Raw genomic sequence first — 19,041 nt, forward strand, 5'->3', positions numbered from 1 at the left:
GGTTTCGAACTGGAGACCTCAGCATTCCAGGTCACTGCTCTATCCACAGTGCCACCACAGGTCAGGCCCATGGATTCATTTTTGATTATTTGTTTTCATCATCTCTTGACTGGGCGGTAAGCTCCAGGAATGCCGGGACCATTTTAGTCTTGTTTCATTGTCATATCCCTGCTCCTGGACCATAGTGTTCCATTGGATTCCATGCAGGAGAGACGAGAAGAAAAAAGGGAGGGGGAAAGGGAAGAAGGAATGGAAGAAGAAGGAAGGGCTCTTTTGCGTTTAAATATATATAGTTTCTTTTTTCCCTCTGTAAACTAAAGCCTCAGTTTAAAAAGAACACACACACACCTGAGAAAATGACGCACATATTAGATACAGTGGCTAGAGCTGGGAAGAGGACTCCTAGCAGATTTTGCCGGAAGTCTGTCTAGAACGAGACGGAGTGCAGCTGCTCCCTCAGAAGACACAGGAAGGCTGCGGAGCCCCAGCCTCGCTGAGTGTGCAGATTACCATACAATAGTCCTCCAGGATAGCTCGGTAAGTGGGTCAACAGTGGGGGATGTCCTCTGCTTCTCTGAGATCCACCTGAGCATGGCCCTGGGAATTATGTGGACATAAAGCTCGTTCAGACAGTGAGAGGAACCGTAAAAGGAGGCCATGGAGTTGGGAGTCGGGGCAATGAGCCTCCTGCTGTCATCAAATGTGCAGGAGGTTTGAAAAGCAGGCAGTCTTGGAGTTTCACCTCAGTTCATCAACCGCACGAGCACCTGTCTGTCCATTTAATAGACAGATAGTATCATGCCCATCTTATAGATGAAGAAGGGATGCTTGCAGAGATAAATAACTTGCCCAATCCATCAAATAAAGTTAGCAGCTGGGAAAGCTGGGATTTGAGCCCTGGCTTTTAAGGTTGCTAAATGGTGTCACTTGAAAATTAGAAACAACTCACATACAGTAGTATAACATCAACAAATGTAAAGATACGGACTGTGAAAAGAGATCTGCTCTCTCCCTACTCTGTTCAAGGTCACAACAGTTGTAAATGGCAGAGCTGAAATTCACAGCCAGTGTTGTCTTATGCAAGAGATTGTGCTTTTAACATTCATTCATTCATTCATCCATTCATTTATTCATTGATTCCATAATCGTTGATAGCCTAACACATGCCAGGCAGCAGGAATAAGATTGACAGGACTTCTGCCCCTGTGAAAATGATAATTAATGTTAAATACTGCCCCTGCAATGTGATCGCATCATCCCTGTTACAAAAGTATGCAAACTCCTAAAGCTTACACTATGTGATCTTCTTGGAGGAGGTCCCGGGGAGGATGTGACCGCTGGTGGACCCATGAGCTGGACCCAAACAGTGGGCAATCGGAGGCTCCTCGCCCCCTCACCCCTACTTAAAATGTACTTTCTACTCACCATTCCCATGACCAGAACCACTTCAAGGACACAACCTTAAGAAAGTAATGTGTTGCTGAGACCTTGCAAACAGTATATGTGATTGAACCCTCTTAAGGCCTCCATATAAACTTGTCAGATGTTGGCAGGCAGGTGCTGGGATCTACTTGTCTTGTGGTTGTCCAAGATAAGCCCCCTGGGTGAGTTCCCCTGCCTGTTACACCTGCCACCAAACAACCTGGAGCCGTCCACATCTTCCTAAAGTTCTCTCCTTGCCCTCCGCGTGCGGGAGTTTTAAACTTTTTACCCAGAGAAGTTAGAAGTGCTTTATTAGATGTAAGTTGCCCAGCACATTGCATTTTCTGTGTGTTACCAATTCTTCCCACGTAAAGCAGGAGTTAAGATGGCTATAAAAATTAAATAAAAAACTGTGTACTGTGCCAAACTCATAGTAGGCACCCAGAAAATGTTGTAAAAATAGTTACTCCATGCTGATGTTGCTTTGCTTTCACCATTTCAAAATATAATAATACAAATAATGTGATGCAGAAAGAAAAATGACCCTCGTACTCTATAGCAGAGAATAAAGCTTATACTTTTTTACTAGTAATATACATTCCAATGCACCAGGTGAGCAGTTCAGCTTGAATAAATATAGATCAGATACTGCAATGCTTGTGTTTTTCCTTTACAACTAAAGCAGAGTCCCAGAAAGAAAAGATTCCAGACAGAACGAGCTAATAGAACCCAGAAAGAGAATCCTAAAAATAAAGCAGAGGTACGATTTGTAGGAAAAATAGATCCACAGGAGCCGACACCCCCCAGCTAGGACGTGTTCCCGGTGAAGGGAGATGAGTATAATGGCGGAGGAAGGAAACAGGAGGAAGGCAAAATGATCAGCTCATCAAAGAGGTTCAGAGATTTGGGCACAAGCAAATGAATGACAAGGATGAGTTAAAGATGAGTGAGATTGGGGGGAAAAAAGAAAATGCAAAAGAATGAGTGAGGAAAAGAAAGAATATTAGGGGGGGGGTATTGGAGGATTTTGACTGGATGGCGTAAGAAGGATGTGCAATGAGGGAAGTAAATCATTGAACAAGAAGGGGTTGATTTAGGGGGACCGGGGACAGGGAGAGCGGGAGGTAGTGAGAGGTATGAGCTGGAGACGAAGGATAATAAATGTGAGCGTTGTTAAGGGAAAGAGTCAGAGAAGTACTGGGTTGAAGCAGAGATCAGTCAAAGAGTGCAAATGAGGAGAGACAATGCTGATTAAAATATTCTTCCATTTTTCACGAAAGGGAAGAGAGAGACAATGGTAAAAGTTTGCTCTAAATGAGACGTACGTACGTAATGGCAATGTTCTGAAAAGGGAAATGAGAGATGGAGAGGGGGAAGGCAAAGAGACAGAGCGGTCACAGGGGGGCCACATGCACGGACATTCGGAGGTAGAATCACGCCACCGTTACTGCAGACTGACTATGCGCCAGAGAACACGGGGTCCTCCCGGTTACGCCTGCTAGCTCATTCCCGCTTGCCACTGCCCCACTTAGGGGAAAGGACAGCCAGGCTCAGAGAGGTCGCGGATCACTAAAAATTCGCCACAGACTGGTACGCAGTAGAGAAAATATTTTGAACTGACTTCAAAGAGAGGTTCTGAGCAGTGACAGATATAGTTATAGAGATCTATTTTGGGTACGTCAACAGTAAGATGAAAAGCTCTGAAACTGACCTCAATTGTGTCACTGACCCTCTACCACCTGATGGAGCTGGGACCTACCTGAGTCAAGATGCCGAGGGGTGGGCTGAGCTAAAACAAAGGAGGGTCCAGGGGCAGGTGGCTGAAGGGAAGGAAAGGCGACGCTATACTGGATGAGGAATGGAGTCACCGTGCTGCAAGGAGCCAGGCAGAATGGAAAGGTCACCGTGAGCAGACACAAACGGCGAGGATTTGCGGGTATGAAGAGGGCCAATGGAAGAGTGAGCGCAGACAGAGCGGAGACGAAGCAGGAGGTATCAAACTCTCCTCCTGAAATGGAGTTTGGGCTCTCGGAGCGGAGCGTCTTGAGGCTTAAAGAAAAAACAAAAACAGTTAAAAAAAACTCTTGAATCCTGGAAAGCTGAGAAGGGAGGAAAGACGGAAAGAAGGAAAGTCCGGAGAAAGGAAGAGGGGCAGTGAATGGACAGAGGGTGGGCCATGCACGCAGTGGAGAAAACCAGAAGCACGGCTCACTTTCTTCACGACAGAACTCTGGCTGGTGCCCAGGGCCTTACCTTTCTTCAAGTACAAAGTCAATAACTACACGATCATTTATGACCACGTACTTGTTTTGTGTCTGTACCTTGTGTTGTTAGTCACGGTGCCAGTTTGTATGAACGTAGTGGGGCCCAAGACACAGGTGTTGTTTGATCTCTTGGAGTTTCCCAGCCTCGTGGGGAAGACGCATCAAGATAATAATGCACTACTCACTGTAAAGTATTAAAATATGTAGTGGGTGCAATTTAAAAAAAATAAGGAGATATGAAAAGGCAAAGCAGGGGCAGACCGAGAGGGGCTAGTTTAGACTGGGTGGTTCGCCATTGTAGGGAGATGCTTCATCCGCTAAGACGTGTAGGTAGGTAATGGATAACAAAGCAATGTTCGGAGGGTGCTCTGTCCAGGCAGAAGGAAGAGCCAGTTTGAAAACACCAGGGCATCAAGGGCTTCTCCATTCGGGGACAGAAAAGTGGTACCAATGGCTGGAACAGAGGAATGGAGCTGAGGAACTTGTTACATGGGGATGGATTGGACAATAGGGAGTGAGATGCCATAACATGTTTGGATTTACTTATAACATTGATGAGAACCTATTATGGGCTATGTTCATATATGTAATCTCATTTTAATTCCTGTAATGATCTTGAAAAGCAGGTACTACTTTCCCCATTTCACAAGTGAACAAAATGAAAGGTCTGGTGGGGACATTGCTAAGTAACTTGAACCAGTAGATAAGCAGCAAAAATCATATCTAAACCCAAGCCTAATCTCTGTTTTCCCAAATACACAAGGCTGCTTCAGGCAGGTGGTATGCATAGAAGGACTTAAAGAAAACAAAACAAAACAAGACAGAAGAGAGTATGAAGGAAGGAAGGAAATGTTGTAAAACTCCCTAGAAAGAGAAATGTGAAATATGAAAGATACAGCAAAAGAAAGCATTTGCTGGGAGAACTAGGAAAAAGTTAGAAAGAATAAAAAAGAATTTCAGATCAGTGGAGTCAGAGATGGGGGTCCAAGGAGGCTCTAGAGGGGAATAAATTGCATCAGTCATGAAATGTAACTAATTACATCAGTCATGAAATGGGACTGAGTGGAGAGGAAAGTGGAGAGAGAGAAGCTGAGGGCAATAAGAATGGTGCCACTGGCCACAGGACAAGACATCAGCGTAAGAACAGGAAAGTCCCTGTGTGCTGGGAACAGGTGGGGGAGGGGCGGTGCAGTGGGTAGCATGCTGGGGCAGACAGAGCCAGGATTTAGGAATCAGACAGACTTGTGTCCCAGCACTTGGTAACTGCATGATCAAAGTCAACTTTCTCAGCTTCCTCCAACCTTGAGTTCCATAGCTATCAAATGGGGATAACAAGGTTTCTTTCTCCAGATGTTGCTGGGACTGTGCATCTCAGCAGCCGTTATAAATTATTGAGCACCTACTATGTTAAGTCCTTTGCATAATTACTTCTGAAACCTCACTGCCACCAGAAGGCAGGCATGATCATCATTCACTGACATGCTGTATAAAGTTTTGAAGTAGCAAAATATGCCTTCAGAAATCTGAATTCCTCTCCTGTGGTCATTCCCGATTCGACACTAAAGTCGGTCCTCCTCAAAATGAACAGCGACTTTCTTGCCTGACTTCGCTGCCTTGTCTTAGATCAATCCTTCTCCCCCTCACTGGACTCTCTTCACTTCCTTTCATATGCTTTGCCCTCTCTGCCCTCCATTTGTTCCACATTCTGTGTTCTCAGGCAGGTGTCTTATTTGCAAGCAACGGATACCAATTCTGGATCACTTAAGCAGACACAGAATTCAGTAGAGTGATATCAGATTACTTAGACTCTCCAGGATGGCAGGAGTTCTGGGCTTAGAGTCTGTGGAGTCAGCAGCACCATTCCAAACCACAGCACAGAACTGGCTGGTGGAGATTCAGGCAGTCCCTGGGTTACACACCAGATAGGTTCTGTAGGTTTGCTCTTAAGTTGTTGTTTTGTGTAAACTGGAACAGGTACATTTACCAATTAAATGCAAAACTGGATGTTTGTCTTAACACAATGTTTATTTTAACCTTTCTGTACATGAAAATACTCCAACATTCTCAAATACAACTTTAAACAGTCTTGGGTGATGCAGAAGATGATGGACTTGTTGGATAGGATGGATCTGGTGTCAGAGAGTCAGGGTTTGGTTCTGCTGCTGGACTCAGTTTCTTGAAGTCGGCACCAAGGGAGGTTTGTACAGAGCTTTTCTTTGTCTCATCATAACTGGCCCTGTAGCATGTCAGGCCTTCGGTAACGGGATGGTAAATGTTGGTGAACCTCTCTGCATCGGGATCTTGCTCCTCTCGCTTTGCCATTCCTGCTTCAGTGAGATGAAAAGCACCAGCTGACTCTTTTGTAGAAAGCTTTTTTGGTTCTGGAGTATCTAAGGTCCTTGCTTTCTTCCCTAAGTGCTATCATCAGCCACTCTAATCCCATAAAGTCTTCATTGGTTAGTTCTTTGCCGTAGTAGTTGAGAAACTAACTCTATGATATCATGTTCATTGATGTCCAACTGCAGTGGATTACCAATAGCTCTAAGGATGCTCTGTTTGTAAGTACAGGTTGTACTTAAGTCGGCTGTTTGTAACTCAGGGACTTATTGTACAATGGTTGCAGCGGCAGCCAGGCATAAATACAGCAATTCATACTCTTGACACCAGTGACACTGGGGTCTGAGCTGTACTGTTAGAACCATGCTCACTAACAGTGAAACCTGAATGGAACTGCCCCAACAGTTGCCACTTTGGTCCTCACGTGGCCTCTGCCTTTCAGCTTCCTTCCCAGCCTCTGGACTGGTGAATCTGATTGGTGAGTGTTGAGTCATGTGCCCAAGGCCTAGCTGCAGTGGAGGCTGAGAAAGTGTCTGGAAATTTCAGCTTCTTCATGGGAGGTGCACTGTGCCTCAGACAGTGCAGCACCCTCTGATGTAGGAAACGGATTCAGTCAGAGGCTGAACAGTTGCAAAGAATCCCAAATGCCAGCTTTAGCCAGGAATGTCCACCCTATGCTACTAATCCTTCATGGTGCAACTCCAAGGCCACCTCCCCTGGGAAGTTTTCTTTGATTTCTCCAAGCATAAGTTTCAAAGCACCTCATAAAAGAAATACATGTCTGCCTGCCTAGTATTGCAGGTATTTTTGTGCTTGTTTCTTCCCTACAACCCTCCCCACACCACATCATTATAAGTTCTCCAAGGGCAGGAGCTGTGTTTATCCATCTCTGCATCCCCATGGAGCGCGTGGTAGGAGTCCTGGATATTTGGTTATGAATGAATGAATGAAAGTGTTGGTCACATTTGACAGGCCTTTGTACCAGAGGTCCATGAAGGACTTGCACAGACTCTGCCTTACATAAGGGAACCCTTTTTTCCTGGTGTGCACTTCTATAAATGGACTATGTCAGCATATTTGAAGAAAGGGGCATAGAGAATCAGAAAGCCCCATTGCAGAGGATAGTGGTGGATTGTACGGGTACAAAGGAGAGACTGAGGGAGGCAGGGTGACATATTTTGGAAGAGTAAATGAACTGAAGCAGGCATCAGAGAGAGGGCAGATGATTTAGAATCAGAGTACTTGAAAGGCCAGATCTCACTCCCCCCTTCCCCACCCAAATTCACAGATTAGTAAACTGAGACAGAAAAAGCATACCTTGCAAACCTCAGAGCTGAAACAGACCCAGCTGTGCTCATGCAGATGTGCCTTTCACATCTTTGACAGGTGGGCTTTCCAAGGTCACTGAGGACAGTGTGTTTAATGGAAACAGTCAAGATTTTGGATCCTGGAGTTCAAATTGTAGCACTTCTGATCAGTAGCTATGTGACCTTGGGAAATCCCTTCACCTCTGTGACCCCTGGTCTCAGTTTTCTCATCTGGAAAATGGGAGTCATAATATCCATCTCCTTGGATTATGATTACGTTCAAAAGCTAGCATACATGCATTTTAACACTTGGAGAACGATTAATAGATCTTAAGTTCAAGGTCACAAAATAGGTTTTCATGTTTCCTCCTTTTCAGTCCTCTGCTTTTATCCAAAGTCATAGGAAAGTAGCTAAAATGAGATGAGAGAGGGGAAAAAGGCAATTCCTAGAAGGGTCGAAGAGAGGAAGCAGAGAAGAGGCAGAGGAAGATAGTAAACGCAGAGACCACATAAAAGGTTCAGGTGGGCAGGGAGAGATGGGAAGTGGCTCACAAATTGTTGAGGGAAAGCATTTATAAGATTAAAGTCAAGATGAGGAAGAAGGAAATGAATGGAGAGATAAAAGAGAACAGAGAGAGGCAAGATGAAGAAAAGGGAGGGGGTGGGGAGTGGAGGAGGCGGGCTGCTGGAGCCCCAGAGCCCTGCACAGGTGATGGCTCCCTGGAGGGTCCAAGGTATGTGAGTCAGAGGCAGTCAGTCGGCTGAAGGCCACAGGCTGCCATGCGTTCAGGACCCGGGTTTACAGTTCAACTTGACACTGGGGGAGGAAGGACCAAGGGTGAAGAATTGGTGAGCAGATTCTTCCTCTGGGAATGGGACAGAGGATGCAGAAGCTTGTGGGAGCTGCAGGCCGAGTACTAGGTCTCTCTCTCTCTCTCTCACCCTTTTCAGGAATTTCACACAGAGAACAGAAGCAGCCAAGTAGAGCAGCTCCAAGCTAGGAGTAGCGATCCAAAATAAAAGCACGTTGAGTGGGCTGGATTGCAGGGCAGCAGCTGGGGGCCAGAGCCTCCCGGCCAAGGCACTGCGGGAGGGTGGGGGCTAGAGGGTGCAACTGGACACCTTTCTGCCCATTAGAAGTTAGTGCAACCCGGCGGAGGCCTGCATGGAAGGGAGAGATGGGGTCTTGGTGGTGGGAGAATGATTACCTGAGTTGTTGGCAAGTGGGTAGGGAGGGGGCTCTGAGGCCACGAGGAATTATTTTAGAACCAGAAAAGGGCACAGGACTTGCTATTGGGCTTGAGGGGAGACAAAGTTAAGTCTCGGCCATCCAGCGGCGCCCTCTCCCTCAATAAAGGCGGGGCCTGGAGCCGCGCTGGACTATGGCGCGCCCCCAGGTGCTGCCTCGGGGTTGAGCCAGGGCGGGGTGACGGTGGGCGAGCTGCGTGGAGCCAGAAGGCTTTGGGGGAGGCGTGAGCGGGTCCCTAAGTCTTAGCGACTTGACAAGGGGTGGCGTGGCTAAAGGACACTGTGAGAGCGGCGTTGGGGGATCCTGGGAAAGGGGAGGGGGCGACTGGGATTTGCACGAGGCCGGGCGGAGCCTCCGAGACGCCCGGGGTCTGCCGAGGGAGCCGGCGGAGGGCCGGGCGGCGGGCCCGGGAGGCGGCGCGGGGGGGCGGGCCGGGCCGAGCGGGAGGCGGAGCCGGGCGCTGGGGCTGCTGGCGAGCGGCTCCCACGGCTGCTTTGCTCCGGCGTCCTGGTTCGCTTCGGCGTTCGCCGCCGCCGCCGCCGGTTCCTCCTCCTCCGCCGCCGCGGCCGCGACTCGCAGCACCGCAGCCCCTCCCGCCATGGCCGCCGCCGGCGCCCGGAGCAGCCCCGGCCCCGGCGCGGGGCTCTGGGGGCGGCTGAGGCTCGGCTTCCACCCAGCGCCGCCGCCGCCGCCGCCGCCGCTGCTGCTGATCCTGCTCCTGCTGCCGCCGCCGCCGCTGCTGGCCGGCGCCACCGCCGCCGCCTCGCGGGAGCCCGACAGCCCCTGCCGGCTCAAGACGGTCACGGTGTCCACGCTGCCCGCCCTGCGGGAGAGCGACATCGGCTGGAGCGGCGCCCGCGCCGGGGCCGGGGCCGGGGCCGGGACTGGGACTGGCGCTGCAGCCGGGGCCGGAGCCGGAGCCGCCGCTGCCGCCGCCGCCGCGTCCCCGGGCTCCGCCAGTTCCGCGGGCGCCACCGCCGAGTCGCGCCTCCTGCTCTTTGTGCGTAACGAGCTGCCGGGGCGCATCGCGGTGCAGGACGACCTGGACAACACCGAGCTGCCCTTCTTCACTCTGGGTAAGCTGGGCGCCGGCACACGCGGCATCCCAAGGACCCGTGAGCCCCGAGTGAAACCGGACGGGTGGGGGCGCCTTGGGGATCCCCGGCCCGGGCTGCCGGCGGCGGGGTTGAGAGAGGGCAGCTGAAGGGCCCGGAGGGCGCACAGGTGGTTGGAAAGGGTTATGAGGCAGGAGGTCCCCGAGAGTGCGTGGCGGGAGCTCGGGGGCGTGCCAGACCTTCCGCCGCGGGGACCGGTGCCTCCTTCTCTCATCCCAGACGTGGAGCTCTGTCGCGGTCCGTCCCCAGGACCCCACGTCGCTGAATATGCCCCAGCCTGGGGCCAGAGAAGTGCCCCACTCCGACGCCAGGCGCGGGTCTAGCTGCCCACTGCTCCTACGGGCAATGGACACTGCCGCCTGCGGTTACCGCCCCTTCGTCCTCGCGTCCGAGTTGTTGACTGTGCTCCTCGGGATAGATTTTCTCGAGAATCGGAGCAGAGAAGCTGCGTGTGAAATCACTCCATTCTCATAAACTGAGTTCCCACAGGGGTTGGGTGACCTTGGTCCAGTCGCTTCCTCCCTCCGGGCCTCAGTCTTGGCCGTCTGTGAAGCGCGGCAGGGGAGGATGAAGTGATATCTGAGGACTGAGATTCTGAGCCCACGGTCTCCACTTTCAGACTGGCGGATTCGCCCCCAACCCTTGCTGGCACGTTATTTTTTCTACCCCCCACCCACCCTAACTCCGCCACTGGGCTAATAATCATAACTTAAAGGCAAGAAAATGGAAAGAGAGGGGATGAGGTGGGGGTAGGGCTGGGGAGGGGGCTCACACGGAAAAGTTAATCAGAAAGTTCGCCAGCAGCTTGCTGCCTGCTGGTTCCCAGCGCGAATCCCAGAGGAGCCGGCCCTTCGGAGGAGCTGTGGGCAGCGCGGCTGATTTCCCACCCGGGTAATTGATAGCTTAATTATCTTGGAAAGCGTTTACAAAAATGCTGTTCCCCCTTAGCTCCCCCGCGCTCGCTGGGCGCTCGCTCACCCCTCCCCTCTTGGGGGCGCGGGGCGCGATTGGTTGTCGGAGTCTGGTCCACAGCAGCGCCTGCCAGGCGCGGGGGCTCTCCCGGAGACTCCCGAGCTCGTCTTCCTCGGAGCCTGGCTTTGCTGGATCCGGCTCAGCCCAGGCATCGCGCGGCTGGTGGGCCTTCGCGCTCAGGGCCTTCCGAATCTCGGCTTGAACCTATTACCTTAACTCTTTGCTCGCCCGAGAAGCCCCAAAGAGTAAGAGTCAATCAATGGACTAGACTCCTTTCTCCTGGGAGCCATAGTATTAAAAAAAATTTTTTTTTTTAAATTTTTTTGTGATCCTCTGCCCCTTTCTTTTCATGCTGGCTGCCTCTGGAGATCTGAGCGAGTGCCAGGCCCTCCCGTGCTCTGAGCTGGAGACTGAAGTTTCTGGCGCTTGGGCTCTCCCCGGCTGGCTGTAACCCTAGCATGCTGAGATTTCTGCGCCGCAAGGCGGGGAGAGCGCGCCTCGCAGGTTCCCAGGGGACTTCCCTTGGTGTCGCCTCTGTCGTGTGACACACACACACACACACACACACACACACACAGGCACACATTCAGGCATACACATAAGTGCACCTTTGGGACTGCCAGTTTCTAAGGAAGGGGATGAAGGTGGGGATGGGGTTCCTCAGGGCAGAGAGCTAACCTTGGGCTCAGGGCTGATGCCTCCTGCTTCCCCCACAGGGACAAGGAGGCTGTCCCTTTCTCACCACTTCCAATCTTAAGTGTATTCTATCACCCTCACCATCTCTCCACAGGCGATGCCCTGATAGGTCAGAAGTGCAGGTCTCCCTAAATGACTGGTCAAATGAGGAGGGAAAGGGGACATTCTTGGATATGGCGCTACTTGAAAGTGGGGGACCCAAGAACATTCCAATTCCCCAAGGATGTGGAGGACCAGGTCCAGCCAGTTATAGGAGTTGCCCCAGAATTCCTGGAGCTGGCAATCTCTTCGTTTTTAAACTTTAGCTTTCAGGAGGAAATGGGTATTGGGGAGTATGGGGCAAGGTGAGTGAGGAGCTAGAAGTCCCGATCCCCCCCCCCATTCTCCCAGGACCCTTGAGTCAGCTCCAGGGTCTCCTGGTACCTTCAGTTTGCAGCTTCTGCTTTCTCTCATTGCCGGTGGCTGAGCCTGGAGGCTGGGACTGCTATGGAGTGGCAGGGTGCTGTCCTCCTTGTCAGTTCTGAGCCCTTTCTGATGCGTGTAGAGATTTGGGTCCCCTCCTCCTCCTCCTCCTCCTTCTCCTCCCCTCCTCTCCCCCCCCCCCCCCAGTGCCCTGGACTGGCAGCTTAAGGCACTCCCTCCCCCGGGGATTTGGCTAGCGAGGTAGTCACCAGATGGCCAAGTACAGCAGGAGCTGTGTAGGGAGACGTGGGCTTTTTATTTGTGTTGGTCTTCCACTGTTTGCGTGTAAACACGGAGTGCACAGTGAGCTCCGGGTGGGCCAGGCTGGCTGGAAATGAGGGCTGTTGCTTGTTTTGGGGGGGGGTACTATGAGCCGTTTATGACCATATCTTTCCCAGGGTCCTGCGGCAGCTCCATCCCATCCCCGGACCTTTTAAATACCCTTTGTTTAAAAGCTGAGTATTTGTGTCTGCCAGTTTGGGCACGTCTTTCACTACTCACTCACCAGTTCAAGGTCTTGTGAGATGGTACATGCCACTTCTGGGCATGCAGTCAGGAAATACCAAATCCTGCCAACTGCGGGGTATGTGAAGCCACCACTAGGGGGTGGTGGTGACTGCCAAAGCCCTCTGACTGTGCTTAGAGTTGTGGGTGGTGTCAAATGTTCCTGGCTTTAAAGCGGGTGATTGAACAAGTAAAAGGTGGACTTCCCGTTTTACTCAAGTCCAAGTGAGCGAACTCAAGGTAATTTTTCCCACACTGCCTACCATCATCTTGCAACAAAGTCACCTACACACCTGGCCCTCCCTCCTTCCATTGTGCCTCTGATGTTTGAGTTATTGGCTATGTTATTGGTCATGCCTGGACTTAAATGACTTTTCTTCAGGTCTCTCTGCCTTTTCATGTTTACTTTTTTGGTCATGTTCCAGCCTGCTTTATGTACATGTAAGTTTCCCTCCGAGGTGAACGATACCCCAAGTGTCTGTGTTGGGCCTCTTTAGAATTTAATCAGACGTCAGTGGTGTTGACAAAGTGAATGTCCCGGGAAGTGGTCAAGGAATAGCAATGTGGGGCTTAGGGCTTTACTCTTGCCTGTTATTGTTTACTCACATAAAATTAAAGCATGGGCACTGCTGTTATTGCTGCTTTACAGGTTAGGAAGCATTACTAGAGAGGTCAAGTACCTAACCCAAGATCAGACAATGAGTAAATGGCACGCCTGGAGCTGGAATCGTAGTCTACCATGCACCTGTATTCTTGGTCATCACTAAATAGGCATGCTGAGCCAAATAGGCATCGAGGTGCTGAATATACGTGTATGCAGGGTTCTGGAGAGAACTAGAACAATCAGCGATATGACAGCGTTTCTCTAAAGGAACTTCAGCTACACGAATGAGCTGAAATCTGAGAGTTTGAAGGCGAGGCATGAATTAAATGACCTCCAGTGACCCTGCCAGCTCAAAGTTCTCTGACTCATGGGAAGTCAGAGGTCATTGTATTTAATGGTGCCAATGAGTGATGGAGCTAACACCACATTCAGTGACATCAGGGTGGGAAGTCATCTCTGTAGACTAGGAGAAGGCTGGGGACACTTCCTAGACAGAAAAAATCCTGGGCGAGGCCTTGCAGGAGACGCTGGAGAAGTTCAGTGCTCCAAGAGAGCTTTTGAACGTAATGCTGGTTAGGATCTGGTATCTCAGCTCTGGCCCGCCGTGACCTTGAATAAGTCATTCATTCCCCAGTGCTTCAGTTCTCTGTGCTGTAACATGAGTGGGTAGATGAGCCCTAAAATAATCCTGGGGTGTAAAGATTCCATGAACTTGTGGTGCCCCGCCTACTCTGTCACTCTGACTAGGTCCCCTAGCTTTTCACTGGCTCCTTGCCTTTGCAGGTAGCACGGGGGTGTTGGGAAGGACTGATTGAAAAGGAAGAACTTGAACAGGAGCAACCGGCAGTGCAGGGTTTCTGAGGTGAATCTGCGCATCACTCAGTCCTCATCTGCCCCCAGGCAGCCCTGGAGTTGGCTTGTGTAGTCAGCTTTCATGTCTGCAGGTCGGGAAGTGACATCCTTCTTCCTGCGCTTGATAGTGGCCAGGCTGGCCTGTTTGCCACCAGCCTCGATTCAATGAAAGTGGAGAAAAAATAAAATAAAATAAAATGAAATAACCCTTCGTTGTCAACATTTCTTTCTAATTTCCCTGTCATATGAATCAGTCACAATCGTGAGGCGTGTACCCTGCATTTGGGAAAGGGCACGTGAAGAAGGAAACGCCATCCGGTAGTATGTACTTAAGTGCACCTCCACCAGTAGCTAGGGCAGCGTCCTGAGGCTTTGTCCCAAAAGAGTGCTCTTTGCAGGAAGCCGATTGGCCTGCCTGGAAGAGAAGGACACAGTCTGAGATGCCGAATCGGTCAGGTCTACAAAGATTGCTTAAAATACAGACAAAAATGAATACCAAAAGGGAAGAGCCTGCGGAAGGAGTGAGGGACCAGGGACGGGGCAGAAGGGGTGTTAGAAGCAGGGAGTATAGCTTAAGAACAGTCCGCAAAAGGCTGGTTGAGCGTCTTTCTAATGTCAACACAGAATGAAGAATGTGCTTTTTTTGGCTGGGTTCTAAGAAAGAGTCAGAGGCACAGAAGCTCAGAGGATCGAGTTCAGCCCGCAGGAGACTGTGCCCCAGAGAGCTGTCCAGCACCCCAGCGCTCTGACTCCTAGTGCCGGTCCATGGAGGAGAAACCCTCCAGCAGGCATTTGTTTGGACAGAGGATGAGGCCCTGGGAGACGCTGAGGCTCTCTGGCCTTTGTGGTTTCTGGTTGGATGCTGCAGGTTGAAGCCGGTCAGAAGAGAGAGGAAGAACAGATACAAATAGTAGTTAGCTAGGTTTTTTTTTTTTTAAAGAGATCTCTGACCACAGAATATTCATTAAGATCAATGCCAGTGTTGATGCTGTGTGTGTGTGTGAGAGAGAGAGAGAGAGAGAGAGAAAGAAAGAGAGAGAGAGATAGAGAGATTCTTGGGTGAATAAAGGGCAGAATCTGATGTTTTCAAACAAAACCCAGGTTGGTTGGTTTGTTTAAAGTATGTTATTGCCTTATTTTGGCCCCAGGTCCCTTATTATTAAATGAAGTGTTTGGGTAGCACTGAGAGGTCGCGGTGGTGCCCTGTTCTGATGTTCTAGGCTTCTGGGACACAGTAAATAAGGGTCCTGGGGATGGGCAGAGGAGTGTTCAGTGGTCTCAGGCGTGAGCCTTTCCCCCTTCCCACTCACTTCCCCAACTCCATCCCCGTGCGTTTTCCAGCTCGGCTCTGATGAACAGAATTTAGGACTCCGGGCAGACAGAGCTGTCCTGTGGGCCCTCAGAAAGCGCTCTGGTACTGAGAGGGGGCCTGGTGTGGTGGGAGAGGGGGATTTGTTTCAGCTGTGTTAGACAGGCTCAAGTTTGGTCAAGGCCAGCCGGATATGCTGTTTCTGGTGGCGGGGGCGGTCAGTTTTACCAGCTGAGACAGCACAGCTCTGCGGACTTTGCTGGGACCCAGAGCTGGATGGTTTTCCTGCATTGGGCCCTCGGGCCATTACGATCGTTCTATCATTTACATGTACAGCAGGTCTGGCCGAAGGTTTGACTAGGCTTCGCTCCCCCTTGCTGTGCTGTAAACTGGTCCTTGGCTGACATAGCACGGTGTGACCATGGGGGCTGGAGGGAGAGAAGGGGGTACAGCGACAGTGGCTTCTATGGGTGAAGTCATGAACTCTTAGGCCATCAACACTGAGGGGACTGAGAGTATCCCAGGTTCTCAGAGACCACTGAGCGCTCTCCCCGTTTGCTATGATAGGGTAACCCTGGGGCCCAGACCAGGGAGGAGTGCTACTTCAGGGCCAGCATTGAGACTTCCACCCAGGGGCCTTGAATCCCAGGCTATGCTTCTTGCGTCACAACACGTGACCGCCGACACATGGCTCTGGGTTTATACACATCTCAGTGTCTGCGACTCGGTTAAACATCATAACACGCCCCCTCCCATCCCCCTGCAATGCGCAAAAGGACAAAAATATCCTTAGGGAAATTGAATTTGTTCTCCTCCCAAGTATCCAGCCGGTGGGCTGCAGTCCCTCCTGAGCACCCGCCTCTGGCGGGTTTTCTCCTGGGGGAGGAGGAAGCCCCATTCACCTCCTTTCACTAGCCGCCCGTGGAGGTGAGCAGAAGAAGCCCGCGCTTGTCCAGAGAACAAGGAGAGGGTCGGCTTGAACCGTGAGGTGCCGCGGCATGCCCAGGATGCTTTCTTTACAGAGCGGATCCTTCCCCAAGTTCTCTCACTGACCAGCTAGTGGCAACAGAAGATTAACTATAGCGCGAGAGCTGGTGTTTCTGTCTTTCTTCCCAGCCCAGCTTGCAGCCCTCCTGCCCCAGAGGGAGGCAGGCACTTGTCAGGACTTGCTCTGTTCCTGTCGCTAGCGCTGCCCTTTCACTGGCTCTTTGCTGTTGCCTGGAGTTCTTTCGGATAACCACCCCCGTGAAGATTTCCCTTTGGATTGGGGGGAGGGGCTGGTGGCTCTCCTATTCAGGACTGAAGTATATGTAGCTTCCTCACCGGTGCACAAGAAACAACATGCAAGCGGCTCCGTCTGCGAGTCAGAAACAGGCAAAGATGTTGCATGTTATAAACTGTTAGGGTTTTAACCGTTTTCGCAGCCACTGGCAGGTCAGACCTCAACACTTCTCTCTGCTAAGGTGTCCACAGTCAGCTCACTGGTCTGTGCCTTTAGCTCGATCCTCTAATCCAGCATCTGTCCTTGTAGACAGAGTGATTTCATTAAAAGTCCAAATATGATCCTGTCTCTTGGCTTCTAAAGCAGCTCCCTGGTTCCCCATCGTTCTCCGTGTGCAGTCCAAGCTCCGTGTTGTACACGGTCCCTAATCACACTCTGCTCAGACGGTCTTGCCCGAAGGGTCCTTCCTTCGCGTGCCATAACTCTGCACCACCAACACTGGACAATTCCTTCTTACCTGTCAAGACTGAACTCAAAGGTCTGTCTTTGAAGTCTTGCCTGGCCTCTGCACACTGGAGCTGAACATTCTGGGCCTCGGCACCCACTATCAATATATAGATGGCGAGAGCAAGGTTATTCCCTTGAGGACGATTGGGTACCGACAATGTGCCAGGTCCCTGTTCCAGGTGATTAGGATCCATCTGTGAAGAGAACGCACGGATTCCTGCATTCGGGGGGTGCATATCCAGGAGTGCGTGTGTGCACATGTGTGCATGCTCAAGTTTGTGTGTGGGTGTGCAGTGTGCACATGCACGTGTGTGGTGGGGAGAGGACAGTAACAATAATCATCATAAAGAAGAAAATTGTCATGTGTGAGGCGATACATGCTATGAAAAGGGGCACAAAATAAAACGGAAATTTTTGCAACGAGCGAGGGGCTTTAATATTAAGTAGGGTAAAGGGGGAGGAGCTTATTGAGAGTGAAGGATTGGGACCAAGGCTGGAAGGGGATGGAGGAGGCAGCCAAGTAGGGATCTAGGAGAAGAGCGTCCCAGAGAGAGAGCGGCTGCAGCACAGCCCTGACTTGGGAGCACACTGGGCGAGCTCAAGGGCCTGCACGGAGGCCAGTGCGTGCTGCCGAATGGCGTGAGCAGGGGCTGGGCAGGACCGGACAGGAGAGGACTGGGGAGTCACGTAGGGCCACCCAGACTGCTGTCAGGATTTGGGCTTTTATTCTGAGTGAAATGGAGGGCCAGGCAGGGATTTAAGCAAAAGAGTGTCAATATCGGACCTGTGTTTCAAAAGAATTGCTCAGGCTGCTCGGTAGGGAGGCAAAGCTGGGAGCAGGGAGGCCTGTCGGAGTCTGTTCAGGAGAGACGATGGGAGCTTTCAGTGGAACGAGAGAAGGGCTCATGCGTTTCCTTGTCTGTCTTACCTGTGGCTCCCTAACCAGAGGACATCCCCACTCATCTCTGGGGCTGCGATGGATGACTCACTGTGTGCCTGGCACACCCTAGGTGTTCAGGGCATCCCACATGACTAGAACCCTGGGTCTGCCAAGGACTAGGCCAGCATCCCTACCGAGTCAGCCCAGAGAGGGGTGGTCGTTCCTTTCAGCTGTGGAGGCTGGGCTGCAATGCCTCCTCTCTCATGAAGCCTTCCCTCCCTTGGGATCCTGGAGCCATTTTCTCTACCTTTCCCACCTCCTTATTATTCTGGGATGCTTATCAGATGAGTAATGGGGCCCCTTTGATGAGAATTATGGAAGCCAGATAAGGGGTAGAACGTTCTGTGTTGTGGCCAACAGAGGCGCTGAATATCCTGGAGGAGAATGATACACTCTACGGTTCTGGGATCATATAATATCAGGAATGGTAAGGGGAAGACATCTGAACAAAAACCCTTCCGTACAAAGATGGGGAAATCGAGGTCGCCATAGCAAGTCAGTGGTGGAGCGAGGCACCAGTTACCAATCTACTTTATTCTTATTCCAATGTGTCTCCCCCCACCTTGTGGAAGGGCAGCCAGGCCAGCAGGCGTGAGGGGAGCTGGTAGCCCCAGACTTGACTATTCTGGCATGGGCTAGACTGTGAAAACCGCAACTACTTATTGAATATTTACTATGCCCCAGATGCTGTGCTGGTACATCTGTTATCTCATTTCATCCTTCCCGCAATGCTGTAGGACAGATTAGGTTTGTCCCGTGTTGTAGGTGAGCACTGAGGCTCAGAGGAGTTAAGGAACATGCCCCGAATCACACAGCTATTACACAGTTGAGCTGGGTCCAAGCAGGTCAGTTCTGCCTGTTTCCAAACCCTGGCCCTCTCTGCCTCCCATGGTCTGCAGAACCAGGACGGTGCTTGAGTTTTCTTCTCTTTGACAAGCTCTTTTCCTTTTTATCTCTTCCTCTTCTCATTACCAAGAAGTTGGAGATGTTTCTTATATAGGGACTTCGGGTGTGACAGCCTCACAGGCCCGAGGGACTGAACACCTTGTTTCTGTGCTGCCGGGAGCTGACTCAGCATCTCCCCAGGCCCTGTCGCTCCTCGCTCATTTGCAGAGAGAGGACCAGGCCTTGTCTCGTTTTTTCCTACATGCCACTCATCATCCCTGGGCTACTTGACAGTCAAATTCCTGGCTTCTGTGCCTTCTTGATTGTCCTCCTTTCCTTCCTCACCCCTCCCTCCCTCCTCCCCTTCTCCCTTCTCCCTCCTCCCTCCTCTCCT

The 19,041-nt window shown here is 51.2% G+C and overlaps 1 protein-coding gene across 4 annotated transcripts in view; it reads left to right on the plus strand.

The window, feature by feature from the left end:
* The first annotated feature begins 9,103 nt into the window (after window positions 1-9,103).
* ASTN2 (astrotactin 2) overlaps window positions 9,104-19,041 on the plus strand; it is a 907,524-nt gene continuing 897,586 nt past the window's right edge. For all 4 annotated transcript variants that reach the window (XM_066367319.1, XM_066367321.1, XM_066367320.1 and 1 more), the window contains exon 1: window positions 9,104-9,655. In XM_066367319.1, coding sequence (XP_066223416.1) covers window positions 9,178-9,655 — 478 coding nt within the window. In that variant the 5' untranslated portion in view covers window positions 9,104-9,177. The remainder of the gene's footprint in view (window positions 9,656-19,041) is intronic.

Source organism: Saccopteryx leptura, chromosome 2 (genome assembly GCF_036850995.1).
Source record: "Saccopteryx leptura isolate mSacLep1 chromosome 2, mSacLep1_pri_phased_curated, whole genome shotgun sequence".
Lineage (NCBI taxonomy): Eukaryota > Metazoa > Chordata > Mammalia > Chiroptera > Emballonuridae > Saccopteryx > Saccopteryx leptura.